Source organism: Apteryx rowi, unplaced genomic scaffold (assembly GCF_003343035.1).
Source record: "Apteryx rowi isolate R43461 unplaced genomic scaffold, aptRow1 scaffold_4, whole genome shotgun sequence".
Classification (NCBI taxonomy): domain Eukaryota; kingdom Metazoa; phylum Chordata; class Aves; order Apterygiformes; family Apterygidae; genus Apteryx; species Apteryx rowi.
Window position 1 is genome coordinate 6,427,230 of NW_020450529.1, and position 21,561 is coordinate 6,448,790.

The 21,561-nt window shown below is 41.8% G+C and overlaps 1 protein-coding gene across 10 annotated transcripts in view; it reads right to left on the minus strand.

Moving 5' to 3' along the window:
• Positions 1 to 21,561, minus strand: part of MITF (melanogenesis associated transcription factor) — a 112,781-nt gene that overhangs the window by 5,325 nt on the left and 85,895 nt on the right. For 3 of the 10 annotated variants that reach the window (XM_026074783.1, XM_026074782.1, XM_026074790.1), the window contains 7 exons: positions 14,184 to 14,411; positions 12,980 to 13,063; positions 11,449 to 11,544; positions 6,829 to 6,946; positions 3,710 to 3,784; positions 2,540 to 2,615; positions 1,191 to 1,347 (listed from right to left, as the gene is read on the minus strand). In XM_026074783.1, coding sequence (XP_025930568.1) covers positions 1,191 to 1,347; positions 2,540 to 2,615; positions 3,710 to 3,784; positions 6,829 to 6,946; positions 11,449 to 11,544; positions 12,980 to 13,063; positions 14,184 to 14,411 — 834 coding nt within the window. The remainder of the gene's footprint in view (positions 1 to 1,190; positions 1,348 to 2,539; positions 2,616 to 3,709; positions 3,785 to 6,828; positions 6,947 to 11,448; positions 11,545 to 12,979; positions 13,064 to 14,183; positions 14,412 to 21,561) is intronic. The other 7 variants (XM_026074788.1, XM_026074786.1, XM_026074787.1 and 4 more) reach the window with 7 other exon arrangements.

The window sequence follows — 21,561 nt, forward strand, 5'->3', positions numbered from 1 at the left end:
CTCTGCGGAAGAGTCGTGCCGCTCTACCTCCTGCCTCTCGCAAACAGACTGCTCAGCACGCACAAGAACGGCACTGAAGCACATCCCAGACTGCTCTATTTCAAAGCCATTYACTGCCACCCTTGACTCGGGTATTTCTAGCTTCGTTACCTGCTTCGTGGGTTACCGGTGCTGCGGTTCAGGGATCTCCAGTACGGAGCCCGGCACCACGCAACGTGCCTGCAGGACAGCCGAGCTGCGCTCGTGCCGCCGGGGAGTACCGACGTGCGGATGCCCGGGACCCACAGCCCGCTCCGTCGCAGCCTTCGTGATAGAGGGTCTTACACTTGATCCTACGCACATTTCTTGAATYACCCTTTTATGGAGAGGGCTGGATATCCAGCTGATGTTTGCCCTCTTGGAAAACAGAGTTGAGAGCAAAGGCTGCACAGGCTGCTAGGCTGTGTAAGGCTTCCTATCCAGTTTGGGGTGGGGAATTAATCCTACAAACTTCGAGGAACAGAGCAGGAGCAACCCTTGCTCTGTGGGTAAAGCAGCTCAACAGCCAGAGCTCTGGGCTGTCTTGTTGCCACAACTCTGGCAGTGCTCAGCACGCTCCTCTCCAACTGCTCTCCCAGAGAAACCAGGGCAGGCTCAACGTTAAATATAGCTGCCAGTCTCCACGATCCCTACGGGGAATTCAAGGGATGGTGTTGCAGAGCATCTGTCACCAAAACTGCTCCCCTCCCCACTTAGTCCTGCGAGCAATGTRTACCCTGCACTAAAAAGCAGATGAMAAACTCCTGCARAGCATCAAGAAGAGAGAACAGGGAAAAGATGATTAACAAGTAGTCCATATCTGAAGTCTCAACTCCCTGAGTGTGGCACTACTCAGCAGAAAAAGAGTCTTCCCATGTACATCTTTATTTACTCTACAGTATGGTTTGCAAAACGATGTTGCTATAGTAGAACAAAAAAAGACCAGCTGTAAGCGCTTTTCTAGCATGTTGTGGATTTTTTTTTTTTTTTTTTTTAAACCAATGTATCTTATATTTTTCTGGAAGAACTCTGCACACATCTCAGCTCTGGTCACCATGAGTTAAAACAGTGGTTCCTTCTAACACACATTCCTACAAACACGCTTCAGTGACACCCGTTTGCAGTTACACGCTGCAACACCAAGAGCCTTCGCGGCTCATCTGTSGGCAAACCTGTATCCTGAGCAGCAGGTGCCTGTTGGCGTGTTCCAATTTCTTCTGCCTGTTCTCGAGTTCCTTGGTACGTTGCTGTTCTCTCTGCAGCTTGCGGATATAGTCAACCGACGCTTTTAAAATAGTTCCCTTATTCCAGCGCATATCCCTTGGAAATCAACACACAAAAAAAAAAAGAAGTTAGGGCTCTCGGTGAGGGTTTGTTTTAYAGTCACGACCATCGCAGCAGCAGCTATGACGACACCTCAGGTTATACAACACCCGGCTAATATTTCTCGTTTTTTAGGCTTTTGAAACACGCTAGAGGGGGCCAGAGCACAGCCTACGAGGCGGGAGGCCGCAGCGAGCAGCGTCCCAGCCGAAGGGCACCGAGGCCGGCAGCAGCTCTGCGGCGCCGCGGGCTGCCCGGTGCCCCCCGAGGCGAGGCGGGTACGAGCCYCTGCGCTCTGCCCCTTGGCACCAGCACCGGGCTGAGCAACTGGGGGCTCCTTTCATTGCCTTCTGCAAGGCTGCGTGACAAAAAGCAAAACCCAACAGAACTCCAAACCAACCACAAGACAGGTTTCTCAAGTGTCATATAGCTAGCTACCTGGGCAATGCCCGATTTCAGCCGGGTCATTAAAAGATTGCAAGGGAACTGGCACTCATGAAGGACCATATATGACCTGGTACTTCTGCGGAAAAAAGACCTGAGATCCTTTAGCTCCCGGGAAGCCGTAAGCAATAAACCTCCTGGTGGCGCTCTATCACAGCTGGGTGATGGTAAGAAGGGAAAAGCCAAATATAGCATCAGATTCAGGTGTTTTAGACTTCCCCACATACACACACAGAGCACTGATACTTTTGGTTTCTTAATTTTTCTCGGAGGTAAGGGGAACATGATGGCTTCCCGGAGGAACTGCCCTCCGTTTTCACAAAAAGAGGGATGGATTCTGTCTTGTCAAGCTACGACATCCAATAAATTCAAAGAATCGGTTAGCAAGACAAGTACCTACATAGTTAGCTAAGTAGCGAGACTAGACTAAGGGTTCATACGCTGACAACTCTACCTCCTGTAAGGCAGTCACTTCTACTATCAGGCACACCTCTGCCAAAGCACAGGGCCCTAGAAGATGCTGAGCTGCTGACTATTTTGTGACAGAACTAAATTAAGAGAAACTTAAGTTCCAAAAAGACAAAATAAATTCCAAAGCAATCTTCACAAAAATCAAATACAAATCTTCAAGCATTTCTACAGATACAGAGTTCTAAAATCCTACCAGAAAACTCAGAATTGTTTTATTTATTAAGATTTTTTTTTTCTTTTAAATACCTTCCTCCCACAGTCTCCTTGGACACATTATACTTACGGGTCATTTGACTTGGGTATCAAAGTGCCTAGTTCTTTTATACGATCRTTAATATTAAATCTTCTCCTTCGTTCAACTTTAAGAAAAAACAACACAAACGTTACAAGCAATATTCACTCAATTACAAAGTATACAGCTTTTCATTAAAGATTTTAAGAAAATATACATCTTTGACACATTCACTTGAAGCTTAAAATCCAGTAATGAAGCAATTTATCTTGCTCTTCTCCAAGAGAGAAGTTTGGTCTATACTATCAAAATATGGGACTGTGGAAGTGTCAGAGCTAAGCTGAGACACTAGAAGCAGTATGGATGTGCTAGCATAGGACTCGCACTGAAGTGTACGAAAAGGGTATGTTTTCCTAGAAAAAAGGCATCACAGAAATTCAGAGACACAAGACTATTTGCTCAAGGAAATCCCAAAGTGGTAAAATGGACAAGTTTAGTCTCATTCTTTAAGTACCTTTCTGGATGCAAAATTTTGAGGATATAAATCAAGCTTATGCACCAACCTTCCTGCATTAGGTTTACAAGTTATTACCAAAGCTTATGAAAAAGGCTTCTGAATAGCTTAAGGCATGAGACAGTTCCTTTTCCTGGTAATATAAAGGATCCTCAAGTTGTCCTTTTCTAGTTTAAGACATAAAACATTCATTATTTTAAGTGTTTTTTACTCAGAAATAAGTTCTTTCTTACAAAGATGAAGTTTATATTCTTATAAGTTGTCACACCGCGAGTGCATGCTGAYGTTTAAAGCAAGTCATAAATTGATTGCATACCTCAAATTTTAGATTAAGGTTCTTTTTTCTTTTTTAGCAAAATTTGTAAGATGAGTTGGTTAAAAGCAACTGGATCTAATATTGTTCTCAGTAATTCTATTGACAGCAACATCTAAGAATGCAGACTACTATTCCAACAAGTCCCAATAAAGAGTTAGACCACTTGTTTGCTTTGCTTTTTGAAAAAAAACATTTAAAATTCAATAGTAGATTTAAACCCACAGTCCAAGAGAATTTGAGATATTTGATCTCTTGGCATGACATAATGAACTAGTACAATACATTACATGTAACGTCTCATGCAGAGATTTAAAGTACCAGCATTCCAACTCTTAAAAAACACATAAAAAACCCTACTAGAACTGGTGCAAATAGAGAAGAACAAACTTACTCAAGTTGTGATTGTCTTTCTTTTGCCTCTCCTTAGCCAATGCCCTCGCTTCTGACTCTGTAGGAAAAATACATGCTGTGCATGTGAATGAAGTAATTAGAATTAAAGAAATTCAAACACAACATTTGCAGTTTGAGAAACTTTTGCACAAGAAGCCCGATGAGACTCGTCACACATAAGTTACTACAACCATTGCAAAAAGGGCCCCAGAAGTAAGCTGCGCTTAGCAAAACGCAGTGCTGGTGCTCAGCTTTAACACTGTGTACCTGCAGAGCTACTATTCCCACGCTTCCTACATTGACTTGGGTGTCTAGAAGGTTTYTCATCGAGGCCCTGATTCAGCAAGGCACAAACTGCTGAAATCCAACATCCCCTCTCCTATGTTTACGTACGTACGTACCGCGTAGAGGCTGAACCTGAGGAGCAACATGCCTATGGCATGGCTACCTGCACAGGATATGAAGCAGGCAGGAGCCAGAGGTTCAGCTCACTGGAATTTAGACTATGTCCTTTTGTGGCAATGCATGAACATCACCACAAGACTCGAGGTAAAACTTAAGTGACTTAATAAAAAAAAATGCTGYATTTTCCAGCTATACCAATCACTCTCATTATGGGGGGGGGGGGGGGGGAAATCAGCACCTTTAATAGCAATATTGCTAGAAAGCTATGGTCCCTGACCTTTCTTCACGAAAGGCAGAAGAGAGAAAAATAATGACAGCCATGCTGCACGCCAGTTGTCTCCGCAACTCAGGACTGATCTTAACTTTGTTCCACACGCTTATTTTCAGACTTCAGCATGCAACAGTTCAGGCAATAGCACAGCTAAACTTGTTAGTTCAATTCTCATTTGAACTTGCATTTCTCAAATGATTTTAAATATTTTCATGTTTGCTCTACACCTTTTAAGTTTTGAAAAAAGGTAGGGTGAAGTTAATCCTTGCCCTGTTGCATTCGAGTCTCAAAACCAGCAAGCGTTAGTTGTTCAGTAAGTCAGTGGGGACAAACGAACGTGTGACCCCCTAGCGCAATTTCCACTGCAGAACCAACCCTTCCCTCACTCCAACAAGTTTCTTTCCTATATTCTTTTCTTTTTACGGATTACAAACTAATTATGCCCTGCCCAACTCAAAATAATGGGTAATAAGGGTTTCCCTTGGTGAACTGGAGGTTGGCTATTTCATCTGCATACAGAGCTACCCCAATACTATGAGCAGTACAGCCAGACATACTCTTCTCTATGCTAGACTATCTATAGCGTCAAGAGAGCTTGAAAGATTACTGCATGTCTGAATGAAACTTGGGCTTAATCTGACCTTGCATTATGAAACAGATATGAGGTTTGCAAGGTCCAAACTAATAGAAACCGCACTCCCATGTGAGCAGGATTCCCATTAAACACTTCAGTAGCTACAGCTGACAACTCACAGCTATCATCACCACAGGAAGCTGGGATGACAGATCTGATTTTTCTTGGTTCTTGATCATTTTGACATCTATGCAGCGGGATGGAGACAGGCTTGTGACAGACAAGTGCTAGATTTAAAGAYAGCAAGCTCTCTCCAGCCCAGCTCCAACAGAAAATTGGCAACTGCAGAACCAGAAGCTTTTCTACACTTGTATATGTAGAGATCAGACCTCAGCCTCTTAAAGTTTCTGTGGCTGGTATAGAAAGCCTTTCCCACCTAAACTTCTAACTGCCTGTAATAACAACATGCTGATTTTAAATCACTGGCTGCCAGAAAGCACTTCCAGCAGTCAAAGGGCTGGTCGGATCGGTAACCAAGTGACTGATGTTAAACGGATGTTCCTAGATTTCTCCTACATTAAATGCAATCTGCTAACATATATTCTGAGAAGCAAAAAAGTTTGCCTAATTGTTTCTGATCACGGGTGATTGCAGCAATTAGACACATAACTTAGTTCAGGCCAATTTTGACTTATTGAAGATTTCTCTAAGACCACTTCACTCACTAATTTCCTCTCTTTCTGCCTTCTTTGCCCAAAGTCTTTCACAACCTTCTGCTGTGAACGTGCCAGCTTATACATCCTGCAAGTGGTGTGTTTAGCTTGCAGTCTAGAGCCACCTGTAACTTTTTGCAGTTGGGGCTATGAAATCGTCTGCAATGCAAGACCTTGAGCAGTCACCTTACCCTCCCACCCTTCTCTTACTACAGGTCAAGATACTGTTCCAGTTTTTCTAGCAGTCACAGATCACTGAGCAGTTCGGGTGCTTTCATTTGCTTCTGAACTCAAATTTTGCAGAGTCATATAAAATGCAAATACCTGCCAGCTTAGAGATGTGGCATTTCCTCTGAGAAGCTGACACCTCAGCTATTAAAAACAGTGCTCTACTTAAACTAATTCCTGCCCAGAACCTGTTTTGCAACTGAGTCAGCCTGCGAGTTTTCACAACAGAAATCCAAAAAGGAGACAGACAAGAAAGAAACTATGCCTCTACCAGGTCTGCGTACAATATGATTCCCAGCGGCACTTAAGAACAGTCCTGTCTGGATCCTGAGATGAATTTGTCATCGGTTCTAGAACCGATCTCTTCATTCTACAGGCAAGCTTGCCTTTTTACCGTATCCTACCTGTGGTTAGACCCTTTCATCTAGAAATGAAGCAGAACAGCAAAAATAAAACATACTTGAAAATACTGAACTTCCCTTCTAAACCTTTAAATAATTTAAATTCTGTAGGCATGTGCTTGGGGAGGTTTAGGGCTCTTCCTCTCCTCCTTCCACTCACTGCCAAGAGTTTGTTCAGAAGAGGAAAAATTTTAGCGCTGGAAAGACTGATGTGACAACATCTTTGGAGGACACTTCCTTTTCATCTTGACTTAAAACAAACATTCTCTCTCTCCCCCTCTCTACCTGGACTCAAACTATGGACACTCTCTTAACTTGTCACAACAAACACATACACACATGCCCCCCCCCCCAATAAGACTGCATTACAAGCTAACACGAGCTAATACATTTGCTATAAAACAGATTACAATGCAAAAAGTAACTCTCTGTCCAAATTTTCATTCCTCCTAAGAAATTATGTCCAATATTGCCTTAATTCAAAATCATTATAGCATTGCTTCAAGGTTGTATTTCGAATATATTTACCTGTGAGCTCCCTTTTTATATTAGGAAGATTAGCTGGACACGAGTTGCTGATGTTTAGCCCTGGAGGAGGCATGCTTTGGTTGCCATAAAGGTCAATCAAATTGCCAGACACAGGCAACTGGAAAAGATAAACAAGGAAAAGGATCATTTGCTTTGCCCCTTATGAAAGGCTTCTACAGAAGAACAGAGTTAGCATCTGCTAAGAAATCTGTGCTCTTTCCCATGCGCAGAGCTTGCGGTAAGGTCAGCAAAAGTTGAGGAGGCATGGGGAAAAACACCTGCACCGGGAAAATTTCTGTCCTCACTTCTCAAGAATGTGCAGACAGTACTTTAAATGTACAACAACTCAGACTTGCAAGAAAATCTTTAGAAAGAAGAGGTAACACACTGACAATAATTACAGTATTATTCCCCCTCGTTTTTTCAGTGAAATGCTTACACCTGAATCCCACCATTTCTCCTGCGCGTGCACGCACACACACAAAAACCCTGAAATGGTCTGCAGAACGCTCACGAGGAAGCCCCCAATTTTTCAGGAGCATTTAAGAGTGAAAGTGCTTAGCAAATTATTACATGCTTGAGGTAGAACACTGTATTAATTAATGACATTATGTGACTTGAAAGCTACTTACATAGAAAACATTTTTACAAATTTAGTTTAATTTGGTTTTTGCTTTGTGTAATAAAAATACTCCAGGAGGAAGATTATTTTGACACTGTTTCCTCAATTAATTGTTCATTCTGTTACTCTTACTTMGGTGTGTTTAAGCAAACAAATTTGCGTAGAAACGGACAGTATTCTAACAAGACTTATCAAAGTTATTCCTTCAAATTAAAAAGTATTTAAGGAATTTTACATTTATCCTGAGCGGATTATTTTACCTGTCCTTTTTTGTTTTCAAAATAGGTATTGAGAAGACAGTTATAAAACCAGTTTATATCTTATCTGAGTTGCAGTACTTATCATCTTCCCTGCAAAGATAAAACCAATCCCTTCAAGACATTGATGCTGCAGAGATTAGAGGAAGCATTAACTTTATACATATGTAAATAACACCGCAGAATACAATGGAGTGACTCACAGCATGGACTATTAAATCCCTAATGACTGTCCTTGCCTGACTGAGACCTAAGAAAATTTCTCTGCTAATGCTGATAGGCACCCATTAAAGCACCAGCATCTTGAAGCCACGCTCAGATTTGTCAGGAGGCTTCTCTTGACTAGGTGAGGGCTGGCAACAGAAATGAAGTCCCCGACTCAGCCTCTGAGTGACAGGGAAACATCACTGAATGGTCACCATGACCAAGCCCTCCTGGTAGCTCCTGAGTACAGTACAAAAAAGGAACATCTGTAATGAATCTTAGGTCCCAGCTGCCCTTTAGAGACTGGGGCCCAAGTTGTGATGTATCCACACTGATCTGTCACCGGGACCACTGCCTCCCGCACAGCCCCACAAGGCTGACCCTCGCATCTTCTGGCCCTCAACGCACCCCTGACCCAGGCGCAGCGCTAGCGTCATACACCCTTCTGACTTGGATGCCCTTTTTCTATTCATGCTCCCAAGCACAGCGAGAGCACAACGGACTTGTTTGTTTRTAGCCCAAGGACTTGAAGTTCAGAACAAGACATGTGAAATCTAATTAGGAATTTCAGAAAGAAAAAGATTTTTTTCAGAAACCTAGAAACTAGCATCTCAAAGCCTGGGTAAAGAAGTTGGGTTACAATGAAACACTAACAGTCAAGATCACCCAGCTGCTTTACTTAATCCAAGAGGGAACCTGCTTGTTAAAACAGATTTTTGATTTTTTTCAAAGGTGTTAACACAGTGCTGGATTTGCRTGCAAGCAAACTGGACCTGTGTAAGCAACCCCCAAAGGGGAAGGTAACACAGGCAGCRGCTGCTGAACGTGCACACTGGAAGTACTGCAGAAATTGCAAGCGCTAGAGAAACCCGGCTAAGAGATGTACAACAACCAAAGCACTGAGGTCAAAAAGGTGCTGCCGACATAGCATTGACACTAAATAAAGGAGGAAGAAGGCAGAAGTTTGCTCAATTCATAAACCTTGTAGGTTTGTATGTACATGAATGTTTATCAAGGAACTGTTTGTCCAGCCTCTTGCTAGAAATTCATTAGTTGGATGACCTAGCTGTCATTTCCTCTACAACAGTACTTCACAMAGTATCTAGCAATTCAATTACTAAGTCATATCCAAGTACAACACCCTCAGTGATCATTCCGTGACATTTTTCACCTCAAAAGCAAAGCCAGTGAACTTGTGAGCCAATACCAAAGTTTACAAACACTTCCATAGCCCGTTTACTGCAGCGGGCCCTTTTCCATTAAGAGGTACTTGGAAACCTCCCTTAGCTTGTTCTACACACAAATCTCTGATGTTGCTTATCAATTAAGTATTGTTGACGCAAGTAACAAACTGGTCCTTTTATTCTTTGTTGGTTATGGAACAATAGTAGCCTTTGTTGTAGTCTCAGMGCAGCTATTTATAGATTGTGTCTCTTTAGACATTTCCTCTTGATTTTTTCCACCTCTACTTAGTTCAGTCTACACATATTTGTTATTTATTAGTAAAATAGTGTGCATTTTAGGAACCAAATCCTGTTCCAAAATAAAGACATCTACTACATCAGGTTCCCCCCCCACCCTTTTTTCTTTTTCTTTTACTAATCAGTGAGATGCATGGTTTAATCTCCATCACTTCAGAAGAGTACCAGATTCATTCAGAGACTGAAATACACTTTCTGCTTCTATTAGCTTAACTGTATCAGTAAGGAAGTCTTATTTCTACTACTTCATATCCTTATTTCACCACATGTAGTAGGCACTTCCTGAAAGCCTGATTAATCTAAACGAAAAGCATAATGTTGTTCCTAACTAAATGACCTGCGTTGYCTGTCTTTACTGTTCAAGTTCAGAAATCACTTTCACTGCTTATAAATGGACTTGCGTCTCTTCTAAGAAAGGACCAGCTTGGGGAACTAAAGAAAGGAAATGATCTGATCGGAAGTTCACATGTAGAGAGTAAGATTTCACAGCAAACGTAAACCTGGGAGTCTTTACAAGGTTTGCTGTCATGCAGCAAGCAAAGAGGGATGCAGGCGTACCCTAATTATTGGCTACATGGACTCCTTGCACCACAAGAGCACGGAGTACCATTAAATGCCTTTCTGGACACAAAAAGCCATTGCTGAGGTCCCTGTGGAAGGCGATAGGAAGAGCAGCACAAAAAAGGCCAACTCCCGTATCACCCCACATGGATTGATCCAATGAATATTAGAGAAATGACTCCAGAAGAACCTCAACGCCTAATAAAAAGGGTAACTATCTTTAAAGATTCCTACTCTTTTTCATGGGTTTTTAAATTCTCCCCTCAAATTCCAGGACAGATGCACTTTTTGAGCCTCCTGAGACTGCAGGAGAATTCACTCGCTTTGGCAGGAGCCTGCAGTTATTTCTCACTCTACTCCAAGGGCGCTGTTTAATGCGGGATGCTGGTGGGCTGTTTCCTGTGGAATTCAGGATGCCTCCAAGAGGGCTGTGGGAATCTGTGGGAACGTAAGACTAGGTTATATGACRTCAGACAAGTACTGTAAGCAAATGTGAACCTATGCCACAAAATCTATGCTATGTGGTGAGCGGTAGACTTTGGCACTAGGAAAAAAAAAAGAACTAGACGCCAGCACTGGCAGACATCTACTCAGCCAGATCTAAGAGTACTTAAGTCTCAGGCGAAAAATTCGCTGGAGCTACCCTCTGTGAAAGATCAAAATAAGATTATGCCAGAAGTACGATTATATTAATGCTCACAGCAATGTGAAACAGCAGACAGAAACAGCAACTCAAAGGTAACATGCGCCTTCCCTCACTCACTCATTCTCACATCTTAAGTCTTTTCTTCTGTCACAGGCTTTGTATGTCCCCTTCTCCCCCTTCTCCATTTTTTAATCTACCATCTTCCTTATTTCTTCACTTTTGTTGCTTTTTTTTTTGGGGGGGGGGGGAGAGAAGAGAGGGAGGTTGTTAGTTTTGTTGGTTTGTTTTCTACCATCTTCGTTGCTCTCTAGCTTAGGACTTGTCTCCATTTGGAAATTAAACCACTTAAACTAAAGATATAATGTTAGATCTACCTAGTTTAAATAAAACATCTTTGGACAGGGATGCTAAGATATGTTCTAGTGTGGCTTAAAATTGCTTAACTGCACATTACAAAGTTATGGGAACTTGGGGTGCCAGAGACTCCTTCTAGGCTTTCCAAAGCTTGAGTTTAATGTCCCTGGCTATCTTTAATACCGATGGGTATGAGCTCACTTCCGTTAGACAGTTTACTTCGCTCCTCTGTTACATCAAATGACTTCGAAATAAGAGAAGCAAAATTGCCTTTTGTATTCCCTCAGTCTGATGCCAGCTTGCATTTTTAAATTCATGCTTTTCATGGCAACCGCATACCTTCAGCTCTTAACAAGAAAGCCTAATTATTCTCCATGGGACAATACAATAACTACTTAATTGTTAGGAGAAGCAGCCAGGCTCCAGTTTTGTGTTCTCTTGGGGAGAGGCAGTTAGACTGCTAGCAGGGCAACCAGAAGGAAAGGACCATTATACCGTATTTGCCATTTGCAGGGCAGGGTCCATCAGGCCAAGGATTTCTTCATTGTAACTTGACTCCAGACTAATTATGTCATCGATCACATCATCCATCTGCAGAAGAAAAGGTGGACAAGGAAAATAATACAGTTATCATAAACAATAAAATGCAGAGGTCTAACGAAGCACTTCAGCTACACACTGCTGCTCTGCAGCATAGGCCAAAGCACAGGTGGTCTGTGAATTTTTACCATGCTCCAAATCACAGTCATAGTCCCTGCTGTCCAGCAAGGACAGCCAGACTATGAAAAACCTTGAGGCTTCACGATCTTAYGCATTCCTCCCATCAGAAGTTACTTCATATTAAATGACCATGCACAAGCTGTTCCTCCCTAGATCGGAGGAGGGCATTGCTCCCCTTAAACCCATCCACCCTAGCGAAGGTGAATGCTCTCCCTCTCCCCCGTGCTGAACAGGTCCTGCCACCTTCCCATCACCAACTACAGGACTCAAACTGCCTGCCTACGCTCTTCTCTTGCATCTACGTGTGGGTTAAAAACCTGCACACAGACAGACCTGCACCCAGCAGGGCCAGGGCAGCTGACATCCGCAGGGCGAAGGCAACAGCACCAAGGATTGCAGGTGAAAGACTCCCCTTCCTCAACAAGGGAATCCATTTGGTTCGTTTCCCCAATACGCCCTCCCAGGAAGTGTCCCCCAAGAGCAGCCCAGAGATGATGTCAAGTGGTGCAAGCAACCTTGTTGCTGGGACTGGGCTTTATTAACACGCCTCCATAAGCTCCTGCACAGTCAGGAGAAACAGAGATCTCCAAATCATCCAGCTAGGTGCTCTGAACTATCCTGTCGGAGTGCCTGTTTCTTTTCATTGCCTATAAGGAGCCTGACAACAGTAATCAGCAAAGTCAATGCCTAAAGTTGATGGTAGAAATAGCAGTAGAGGGCATTTTCACATCAGTTCAGGAAAACATAAGCCTAGAATGAAATATCTAGAATGAGGACAAGAAGGGGACTAACAGTTATAAGCCCATATCCTAAATACCGTTACTAGGAGTAAAAACATTTTGCTAAAAAAGGAAGGATGACTACTGAAGACAAATTACTATGGATGTATTATAGCCTATTCAACTCACAATTTTAAATGCAAATGTGATCTGTCTAGAAATAGAGCCTTGGAAACTATCAGAACACCACCACATATGTGTAGTCTTAAAAGATGTGGTCTTGAGGAAACTTCACTAGAAAAGATTTCCTGATAGGGGATCTTAAAACATGGCTGATAAGATGTTCTGCTATCACATTACAGTTTTAGAAAAACATTCGCCCTTTTCACATGTTCTAATGCATTTTTCAAGTCAACTCTGATGTGCAAGGACATGGCAGATTTATAATCCATGATTTTTTTTTCAATCCATTTTATATTTAACTTTTTAAAGACATTATAGGGTAAGTTTACTATTTAGCATAATTTCAAAGAAACATTCTTATTAAAAAAAAGGTTCTGTGCTCCAACTCCTGTGTCATCCAGTACCTGCATGCATGATGCTCGTGAGTGTGTATTCAGAGCCGGGCACTCATTCTCAACCCTGCTTTGCTCTTCAAATTTATAAAATCCCTGCAGAAATAAAAAGGAAAAAAAAAGGCAAAGCATGGATCTGAGTTCACGGCACAGCCTCAGTCCCAAAATGAGCATAACTGAAACAGTGTCATGCACACACGTGCCTGATGACACAGCAAAGTGAAGCTGTAAATATCCTGAGAAAAAGCATTTGGGCACAGCCGGGATCAGAGGATGGGACTACTTGATTTTCATTTCTTTTGAAGCTATGGAGCACAAATAACTTCTCTTGTATGTGTAAAACCCATTCTATAACAACTGTTGCTCAAACTAAGTTCGATAAAACTTTCCTCCCAGAGTGCATCTGTTTTCTGTATTAAAAACRTGGCATGAAGGCTGGTAGGGGAAGAAGGGGAAGCTCTACAATTGTCTCTAATTTGTCAAGTTGCAAAATGTTAACCTCGTGAGTCTTACACTTGTTAACATCGTTCAGATAACCTCCCCTCTGCATCTGAGCACACATCCTCATAAAATCCAACTAAATTTTTGCCGAAAATATTAAGACAAAATTGCAAAGGACTTCTACTTATAGGCTAGTGAGGTCTTCATTCACAAGACTGGGCTCCTCCTGAAAGAGCACTCAGTAAGATTTTATGATATATATTACCTGGGACAATCTGGAGTTCCAGCTAAGCAACAGACTCACTCAAATTTTACTGTAAAAATACCTAGAAATCTAAAGTATCTCAAAAAGCTTTGTGTTTTTCAGTTATTTTTGTTATGCTCTTTGCTCTTTATACACTGAATGAGCCATAAATAACATTATTCCAGAAAGCTACAGCACACAAAACTGCTTTGTATTCTCCAAAGGTCAATTATTCACTGTGTGCATTGAGCAAGCAAAAAAAAAGAAAAAAAAGTTTTAATAGGCATAAACTGGCTAAAATAGTTCAAATAATTACTGGGACACAAGAGTTTTTTGGCCCAAATATTCCATGCAAATACATAATTATCAGGCAGACACAGAGGTAGCAACTGCATTTTCAAAGTCAAAGGGTCAGAAAGGAAGATAAACTTAACATCCTCACAACAAGCAAATCTGGTTGAAAATTACTAAYAGAAAGCAGAGACTGCAATTCCATTTTAATGAAGAATACACACAGCGAGAGCGTATTACCTCTTTTTCACAGTTGGAGTTGAGGGTAAGCATAGCCATTGGACTGTTGGGTGCACTGCTTCCCGTTCCAGGTGGCATGACATGATCCCCAGGCTGGTTTGGACAGGGCAAGCTCAGAGCTTGGTTGGCATGTTTATTTGCTAGAGTGGTAGAGAGGTACTGCTTTACCTGCTGCCGCTGGGCTTGCTGAATATGGTACTTGGTTGGGTTCTCAAGGTGAGTCTGCACCTGTACAGGATTTTAAAAAAGTGCTTTATTGTTTCACGACATCCTTAAAAGTGCTCTCAACGCGAGGTATACATTTGTGACACAGACATTAGTGACACATTTGACTCAAAGTACAAATCTGTGCACCTCCAAGGAAGCCAACAGTGCTTCTTCACCAATTCACATTGGGCAGCAAGAAATCAGTTTATGAGCTAGTGTTTCAATAAYCAACTTCTTAATCACAAAACAAGAAGTTCCATTTATTTTTCTACAATCAGATTCTTCACTTAAAACCAATACTCAAGTTCTCCAATTTACACAGTTATTTCCAAACAAACGTTCTCAGACCTTAAGCTACATGACATTTAATTTTCATTTAAATATGGAGAAATAAGTTGCACAGCAGGATTCTTTTTTACTTGTTAATAGCTACCAATTAAAGCCAAATATATAGATTGCTATCCTTGATCAGATGTCAAGTAAGGGGTAGACTAAAAGGTTGGGTGGGTTTTAACTAAAAATAACTCATTGTTTAAAAAAAAGGAATACACCATTTTTACCTACTGAATATTTATATCTTCGATATATGCGGCCTAAATCATATACAAATAAGACAGCCTGTTTAAAAACACATTACGCAAGTAAGAGGCAAGAAAATAAGTGTTTCAGTTCAGACCAACCAATATCATCACAACTTGCAATTTTCATATTTAAGATAAGCTTTTCAAAATTACTAATTTTCTTTAAATACACAAAATATGAAAACCTCATTGAATGATTCGTGTGCACCCTGAATAAGCACTAGAAGAAAGGCAGTTTTTTCCATGCAAATTTCCACTGCACCTTGAAAAGTTTTTTGCCACCTTTGACCATTAGCTTTTATCAGAAGGTAGAAAAAAAGCAAACATATAATAACACTCTGAGMAGCTTGTTCTTTTTAAACAGTTCTATTAAAGTGACCCTTAGCGCAGTTACAAGTGACCCTACTTATCTTTGTGGAAGAAATTAAATAAAACATGCTAGATTCCATGCAGATAAAACAGATTTTCAGGGTACCGTAAGCCTTTTTAGCAACAGKTTTTAAAAAAATTGTACAGTAACAACTCACCTGATAATGATTATACTCAAGCATTTCCAGCATTATACTTAAAGGTTGTGAGAGAAGTGACTGAAATATCCGTAGTTTTATGCAATTCCAGTTTGGAGAGATTCACCTATGGAAGCACCATAAACAAGCTACCCCAAAACGGCAGAAGAAATTTGAATGCCACTGCCGAGACTTATAGCAACCTAGGCCAATTAGCTACGCATGTAGAGAAACAAACAGTTCACACAGGGGCTCTTCTTGGAAGCTATGCGAGTTTAGCCCTAAGTATTGGTATTATTTTTTTCCCCCCGGCTTTGACATCATGCTTTTTCATAAACATAAAAGGACCTTTTAAGTGATGGGCTATCAAAGTCAGATTGACAGTTAGCTCAAGGCTAACTYGCTATTCATCTTTCGTTCCAGTCATACTAATAGACAATGGTATTTTTCTTTAGCAATAAGGTTAGAAGTTTTTAAGTACGGAGTAAGGAATAACTGAACAAATATCCTGCAAGCCTAATGCGATATTCATTGCAGTGGGGCGCACAGAGCAAATCCATAGGGCTTTGCAGCCTTATCTCCGGCTGCTCGGCGTTTGCATGCCAAAGACCCTTCTTTCCAGGCATGGCATCAGAAGTTGCTCAACTTATTTTCCAACATCTCTGCTGCACAGAGGAGCATACTCAGGAGCCTGTTTCCATGGAGCTTAATTTGTGATTTGTTGCACTATCACAACAGATCTCTATATTGTATCATGATGCGTTTAAGTATAGCACTTGCTCTGTCAGTCCCAAACTGTGCATCAGTTTTACTGTCACTAGTAGTTAAAAGTAGTTCTGCTGCCCCAACAAATCTATTTTTCACTTAAATTTTCATCTTCCAAGTAGACAGAGTTATCAGCAAACAAGTTAATTTTCATAACTCTTATCTTTAAACATACACCGTTTTAAAAACGAGCCCTAGTTGTCTGACAGATTTTGCACAGGCATTTCGCTTCCCAGGCATTAGATACCATTTCTGTCCTCCAAGCCCACTAGTCCCTTGGAGTTGGGGTGACTTGGCATGGAACAAGGCTCTTCCATCTGTGTCCACCACTTATCCATCCTCCACACTCCTAGGAGAGAGACCCAGCAAAATGCCCAGATCCAGATCTTCACTGACACAAAACTGCAATTATTCCTTACTTGAAGCTAACGATGGACTGACGAGAGACTGCCTTCCCTATCTGTGTTTGCTATGCAAACGCTTCTTGGGTCCACGAGTCCTTGCTTCAGCCATTGCGTATCAGGCAAACTGCCTTTTCCTTTACCTTCTCGCACTCAAGGTCAGGCGAGAGGAACTAAGATTTTGGCATTAGAAGGGCCCAAAGAGGGAAGTAACAGTAACGAAGTTCCCACTGAAAGGCTAAAGCTAAGATTTTGCATGCACAGTCTAACAAAACACATCTATGCTAACATATCAGAAGAGTTTGTCATTTGGCTGTAATATTTGCACACACAGTCCATGTTGTATGAATTTTAAGACTGATGATAGCAGAACTTGCAAATACTTGTGCATTTATCAGCATAATTTATAGATTTATTAATACCCAGAACAGATTTCACTATACATCAAGTTTTGAAACACTTACAGCCTAAGCAACACAGGATTTTTGCTGGCAAAAAAAATACTCATCTCAAAAGGACACACTTCCCCCAAGAATTTGTTGCATCATCTTACAATACCATGTTTTATCTTATTTTACATTCTTTTCTAGCTTATGAAACTACTCCATGATAGAATTGCTCTCTCTTTTTTTTGTTTTTAAATGGGCTGTGTTGCCCTCTGTACACCAGGGAAGGCAAGGAAAAAAAAGTCATGAATCTGAAGTAAAGCTTCTGAACCTTCTCAGTCACCAAAGAAGGAAGGCAGCTCCTTTTAAACTGCATCAGATATTAGGGCATCATTTAGTAATAATGTCATACAAACAAAATCTTGTCTCCAAGTATACAAAGTTCTTGACAGAAAAGCAAGAAGAGCACAAAAATGCCAAGTTCTTTAGCTGGAACATATTAGGCCAACCACTTCAGACCTCTTCCCATCAGAAACTGGGAAGACATTCGATTGCCTTTTTGGAAAAATTTCCAGAAGAATGTCATCACCATATACTAAATACGCACTGTTCTCCAAGGACATCCTTGTGAGAGGATGACAAAAGATCAGTGATCGGTAGGACATACAGAACTGCCTTTTCTGTCTTCAGATTGCTCTGAAATGATGCAAAGGAGAGATTCAGGGACTGACCATTTCCTTTGAATCTGTAACGGATCAAATACTCTCCCACATTTGAATACAAGAACATACAAGCCATCTCCAGAGAGTCCCACAAGGCTGTTGCACAACTCTTCTGGCTCTGCACGTCAGTGTAACAAGGGCAGGAGATCCCACAGGGTCAAAATGGTTTCACCACACTTTCCCTCTTGAACAGATGTACCAACGTCAACTACTCCTAGTCTGTACAAGTGCGAGGCCTGACAGGCTACACAGATGGCATCTGAGAAATACTGGATAGATTCTTCATTGTGTCATTTATCGCCCTCTTGAGTCGCCTTACGAGCTCCTTTCGTTGTTGAAATCTGGTGGGGCTACCTCTATAAAAATCAATGCTTTTTGTTGAAACTATCTTTGTGTCTTTGATCTCACACATCATTTTCTGGAGTCTCTATATCAAATATTTGCCCAAGTAAGCACATTTGGACTCTGTCCCGAGATGTACTACTAGTATAGTACAACTCACAGTCAGCCTGTAGATAGGTCAAAAGGCAGCACTACTTTTTGTGTGACAAGTAACACAAAATATCTCACAAGCAAAGAACTGCAAAACAAACCCTAAAAAGAAATGCAACTACCCTGGATCTGAAACTATGAATAAAGGCTTTGACTTCTTTAAGATCTAATTTTGGTCCTCAGCCCCTTTTTGCCTTTGGGGTGAAGAACAGTTCTTGTTGTTCTTCCAAATTCATGAGACATGAAGTGCAAGGGCAAGGCAATTTCTTGTTTTGGATATTCTCCATAAGAAATGCCCATGAACAAAGACATGCAAGAAAAGCGGAACAGCTTTAAACTGATCCTTTGGATCTCTTACTATCCATCTCCAGGAATCCTAACCCAAGCTTCACTTTAATATTACTAAAATAAGTAGAACAGTGCTCTTTGGGTTGTTTGGGATTGGCAAGCAAGAAGGGATGGAAGTATTGCCTTGGGAGAAATTTTTTTTTTTTTAAGACAGCATGGAAAACACAGTTACATTGCCATAATTTCAAGCAAGAGAAGAATTTGGCTGCAAGGAACTATAGATCAAGAATGGCCAAGTGGCAGCCTTGATTGAGCCCAGAAGTCCTGGCCTCAGGACTTCCTCTACTGCCTCTTGCTCTTCCCCACACTTTTCATCTCCCTGTTCGGGGGAAGACACCACACTCTGATCACTCTCGCTCCCTCCGGCAAAGGCCAGCTCTCCAGAGCCCCGGCCACCCCTGCGCTGCTGATGCAGAGGTAGAGTCACAGCTGGTCCCGTGGGGCGCCAACACAGGTCCAGCACAGCATGACTGCCACGTTCAGGCCTAGCTGGTCAAAGCAGAGCTATTCATGCAGAGAACTGCTAGCCAAAACAGCCTCCCCTGCTTTCCTCCTCCTATTTGAACTCATTGGATACAACACCTCTTTCTTTGAAAAAAGTGATTTGACAAAAACCAGGACATGGAATTAAGCAGTACGGACCTCCCGTCTGCGCTAACTCCTATACCCACCGAGCTGGAGATACCCCCATTCCCACCCGGTGCAACGTAATCGGCAAAAGGCACCTGACAGCTCTGAGCTGCCCTACGCCCATCCAGGCCCCCCCCAAGCAGGGAAGGAACGTAGCCAAGTTCTCTGCATCACACAGGAAAAAAAAAAGATTCTTCTCCTCAAAAACATCACTGAACCTTTCTGGGAAAGTAAAGCCAAACCACTTAATGCTTCATTTAAGCAGAGACAAGCTTGGGCAACAGGAACATGCCAGAGACGCAGAGAGGACAGCTAACCAAACGGAAGGAAGACTTTATCATCCCTCCACCCCCAATTTTTTTAATTATTAAAAAGACCATTTGTTCCAAGTAAATTGCCTTAGGACTTACAGTTTATAATTACAAATAAACTACTTTCTGGTCAGTTTTCTCAGTTCAATAGAACTTTTTGTTGCTTAAGAGAGCTAGATGTCATGGGATTTTAAAGAAAGGTTAAAATTCTGTGTCATTTAACAATTAATGGTACCCAAAGAAAAATGACATAAATCCATACCCACTGAAATGTTTTGCAAGGGCTGTGGGCTTCAGTGAGGGCCACTGCACCAGAAAGCCAGTTCAGCAAGCTGGGCCAGGAGCAGGACTTCAAAGCTGCTTTTTAAAGCTGCTCAAACCCATCCATTCAGGGATAACAAAAAACAAAAGCAGCAGCAACAAAATATTTTCTAGGACCTTGATTAAATGCTGAAAGCTGTAAAAATCCTGTGCTTATGCCAGGTGTCTATCCTTTCAGGCTTGGAAAAAAAACATACGAGGAGAACAACATATGAAAAGATTATCAATTAGCGCCTCTTGCATTGACAGACTGCTTTTTACTGTCAAAGCAGGTATATATTAACTTGATTTCAAGCAGCTGGCCCATATGGATTAGTCTTRAACTCAGGTAACCATCCAAGTGGGATTTTTTTGTAATATGGGTTATCATTTTCACCCAAGTCTTTACTTCTCTTGAAATTTGCTAACCCAGGTTCAAGAGTCCATAAGTAATATTCACCACAGTTTGATTTACTGAGTCTGGAAGTCCTAAGCGCCATCTAAACCTTCAATTATTTTGTTAAAATATTGATCATGGGTTTCACTGCAATGCCAGGAAGACTCCTCACACCATCCAGTTCAGAGCAATTCAGACAACTTAGTGGGACAATGGTTTAACTCATTCTCAAAAGCCACTTTCCCACACGTAATATTCGAATGCTAAGCAACAGCATCACATTTTTCCCCCGAAGGACGTCAGTGGCCTGAAGTAGCTTTGCTTTAGAAGTTCGGTTCTTCTGCTTGCTGAAACCTTTTCAGGCCTCCAAGATGAAACAGCTGCCGCATTTGAAGTGTAATCAAAAATCACACTGACTGGGCTGTGCTGCTTATTGCYCCCCATAGGGCTACTCTGAACGCAGGAATAGCTAAAACTATTCAATAACGTTGTAGCTGCTCTTCTCTCCCTCCCCCTGCCCTCCATCTTTTTAAAGAACATTTGCTCCCTTTCGTTTAGTCCATTACCCAGGAACTGTGACAAAAATAACACTGACCAGAAAGCCCCAGAACAGGAACAAGGCGAAAAGTTACTTTTGTTGACTGGGGAATGACACGCAGAAATCTATCTTTCAGAGAAGTCTATTATTCAGAGGTTATTTCAGCGGTTTATTTTAGGACATAGCCAGTGCAGGGAAGTGACATCCGTTAACACTTACTGGAACTCTCTGGTTACTTAATTCACGCAAAAAATCCCCGAATGTGAAAACCAAGGCAGGTACAAGCAAGCTATTTCAGATCCAGCAACATAACTGCAGCCTAAGCAGATCCAACAGTCATCTTTAAATGCAAAACACAGTTATGAAAGAGAAAAGAACAAACATCATTTACACAACTAGAAGCTGTTTTACCCATCACCAAGGATTCCTGCGACCTTTTCTCCAAGGGAAAGACATGGAAGCAGGCAGAAAGAACAAAGTTTTTGTGTTAAAAATCTATTTGTATTAAAAAGCTACGATCTAGCTAAAGAAGCACATGACGACAGTATGTGAAGAAGTTAAAAACTGGTTAATCAAATTGCTCAAGACGACAGGAACCGATGCAGGCTGCACGCTAGCGGCGCGCTGCCCCCTCCACCCCGCGTGCAGCCAGCACAGCACCAACGCAGGATTTACCCGGACCACTCTCACAGAGCTCACTACCGACCTGAAAGAGTCACTTCGGAGAGGTAACAGTATTTGTCCAGCCTCACCGTCCTCCCACGGGTGCCAAGCACGGTGCTAGCCAGTGCCAG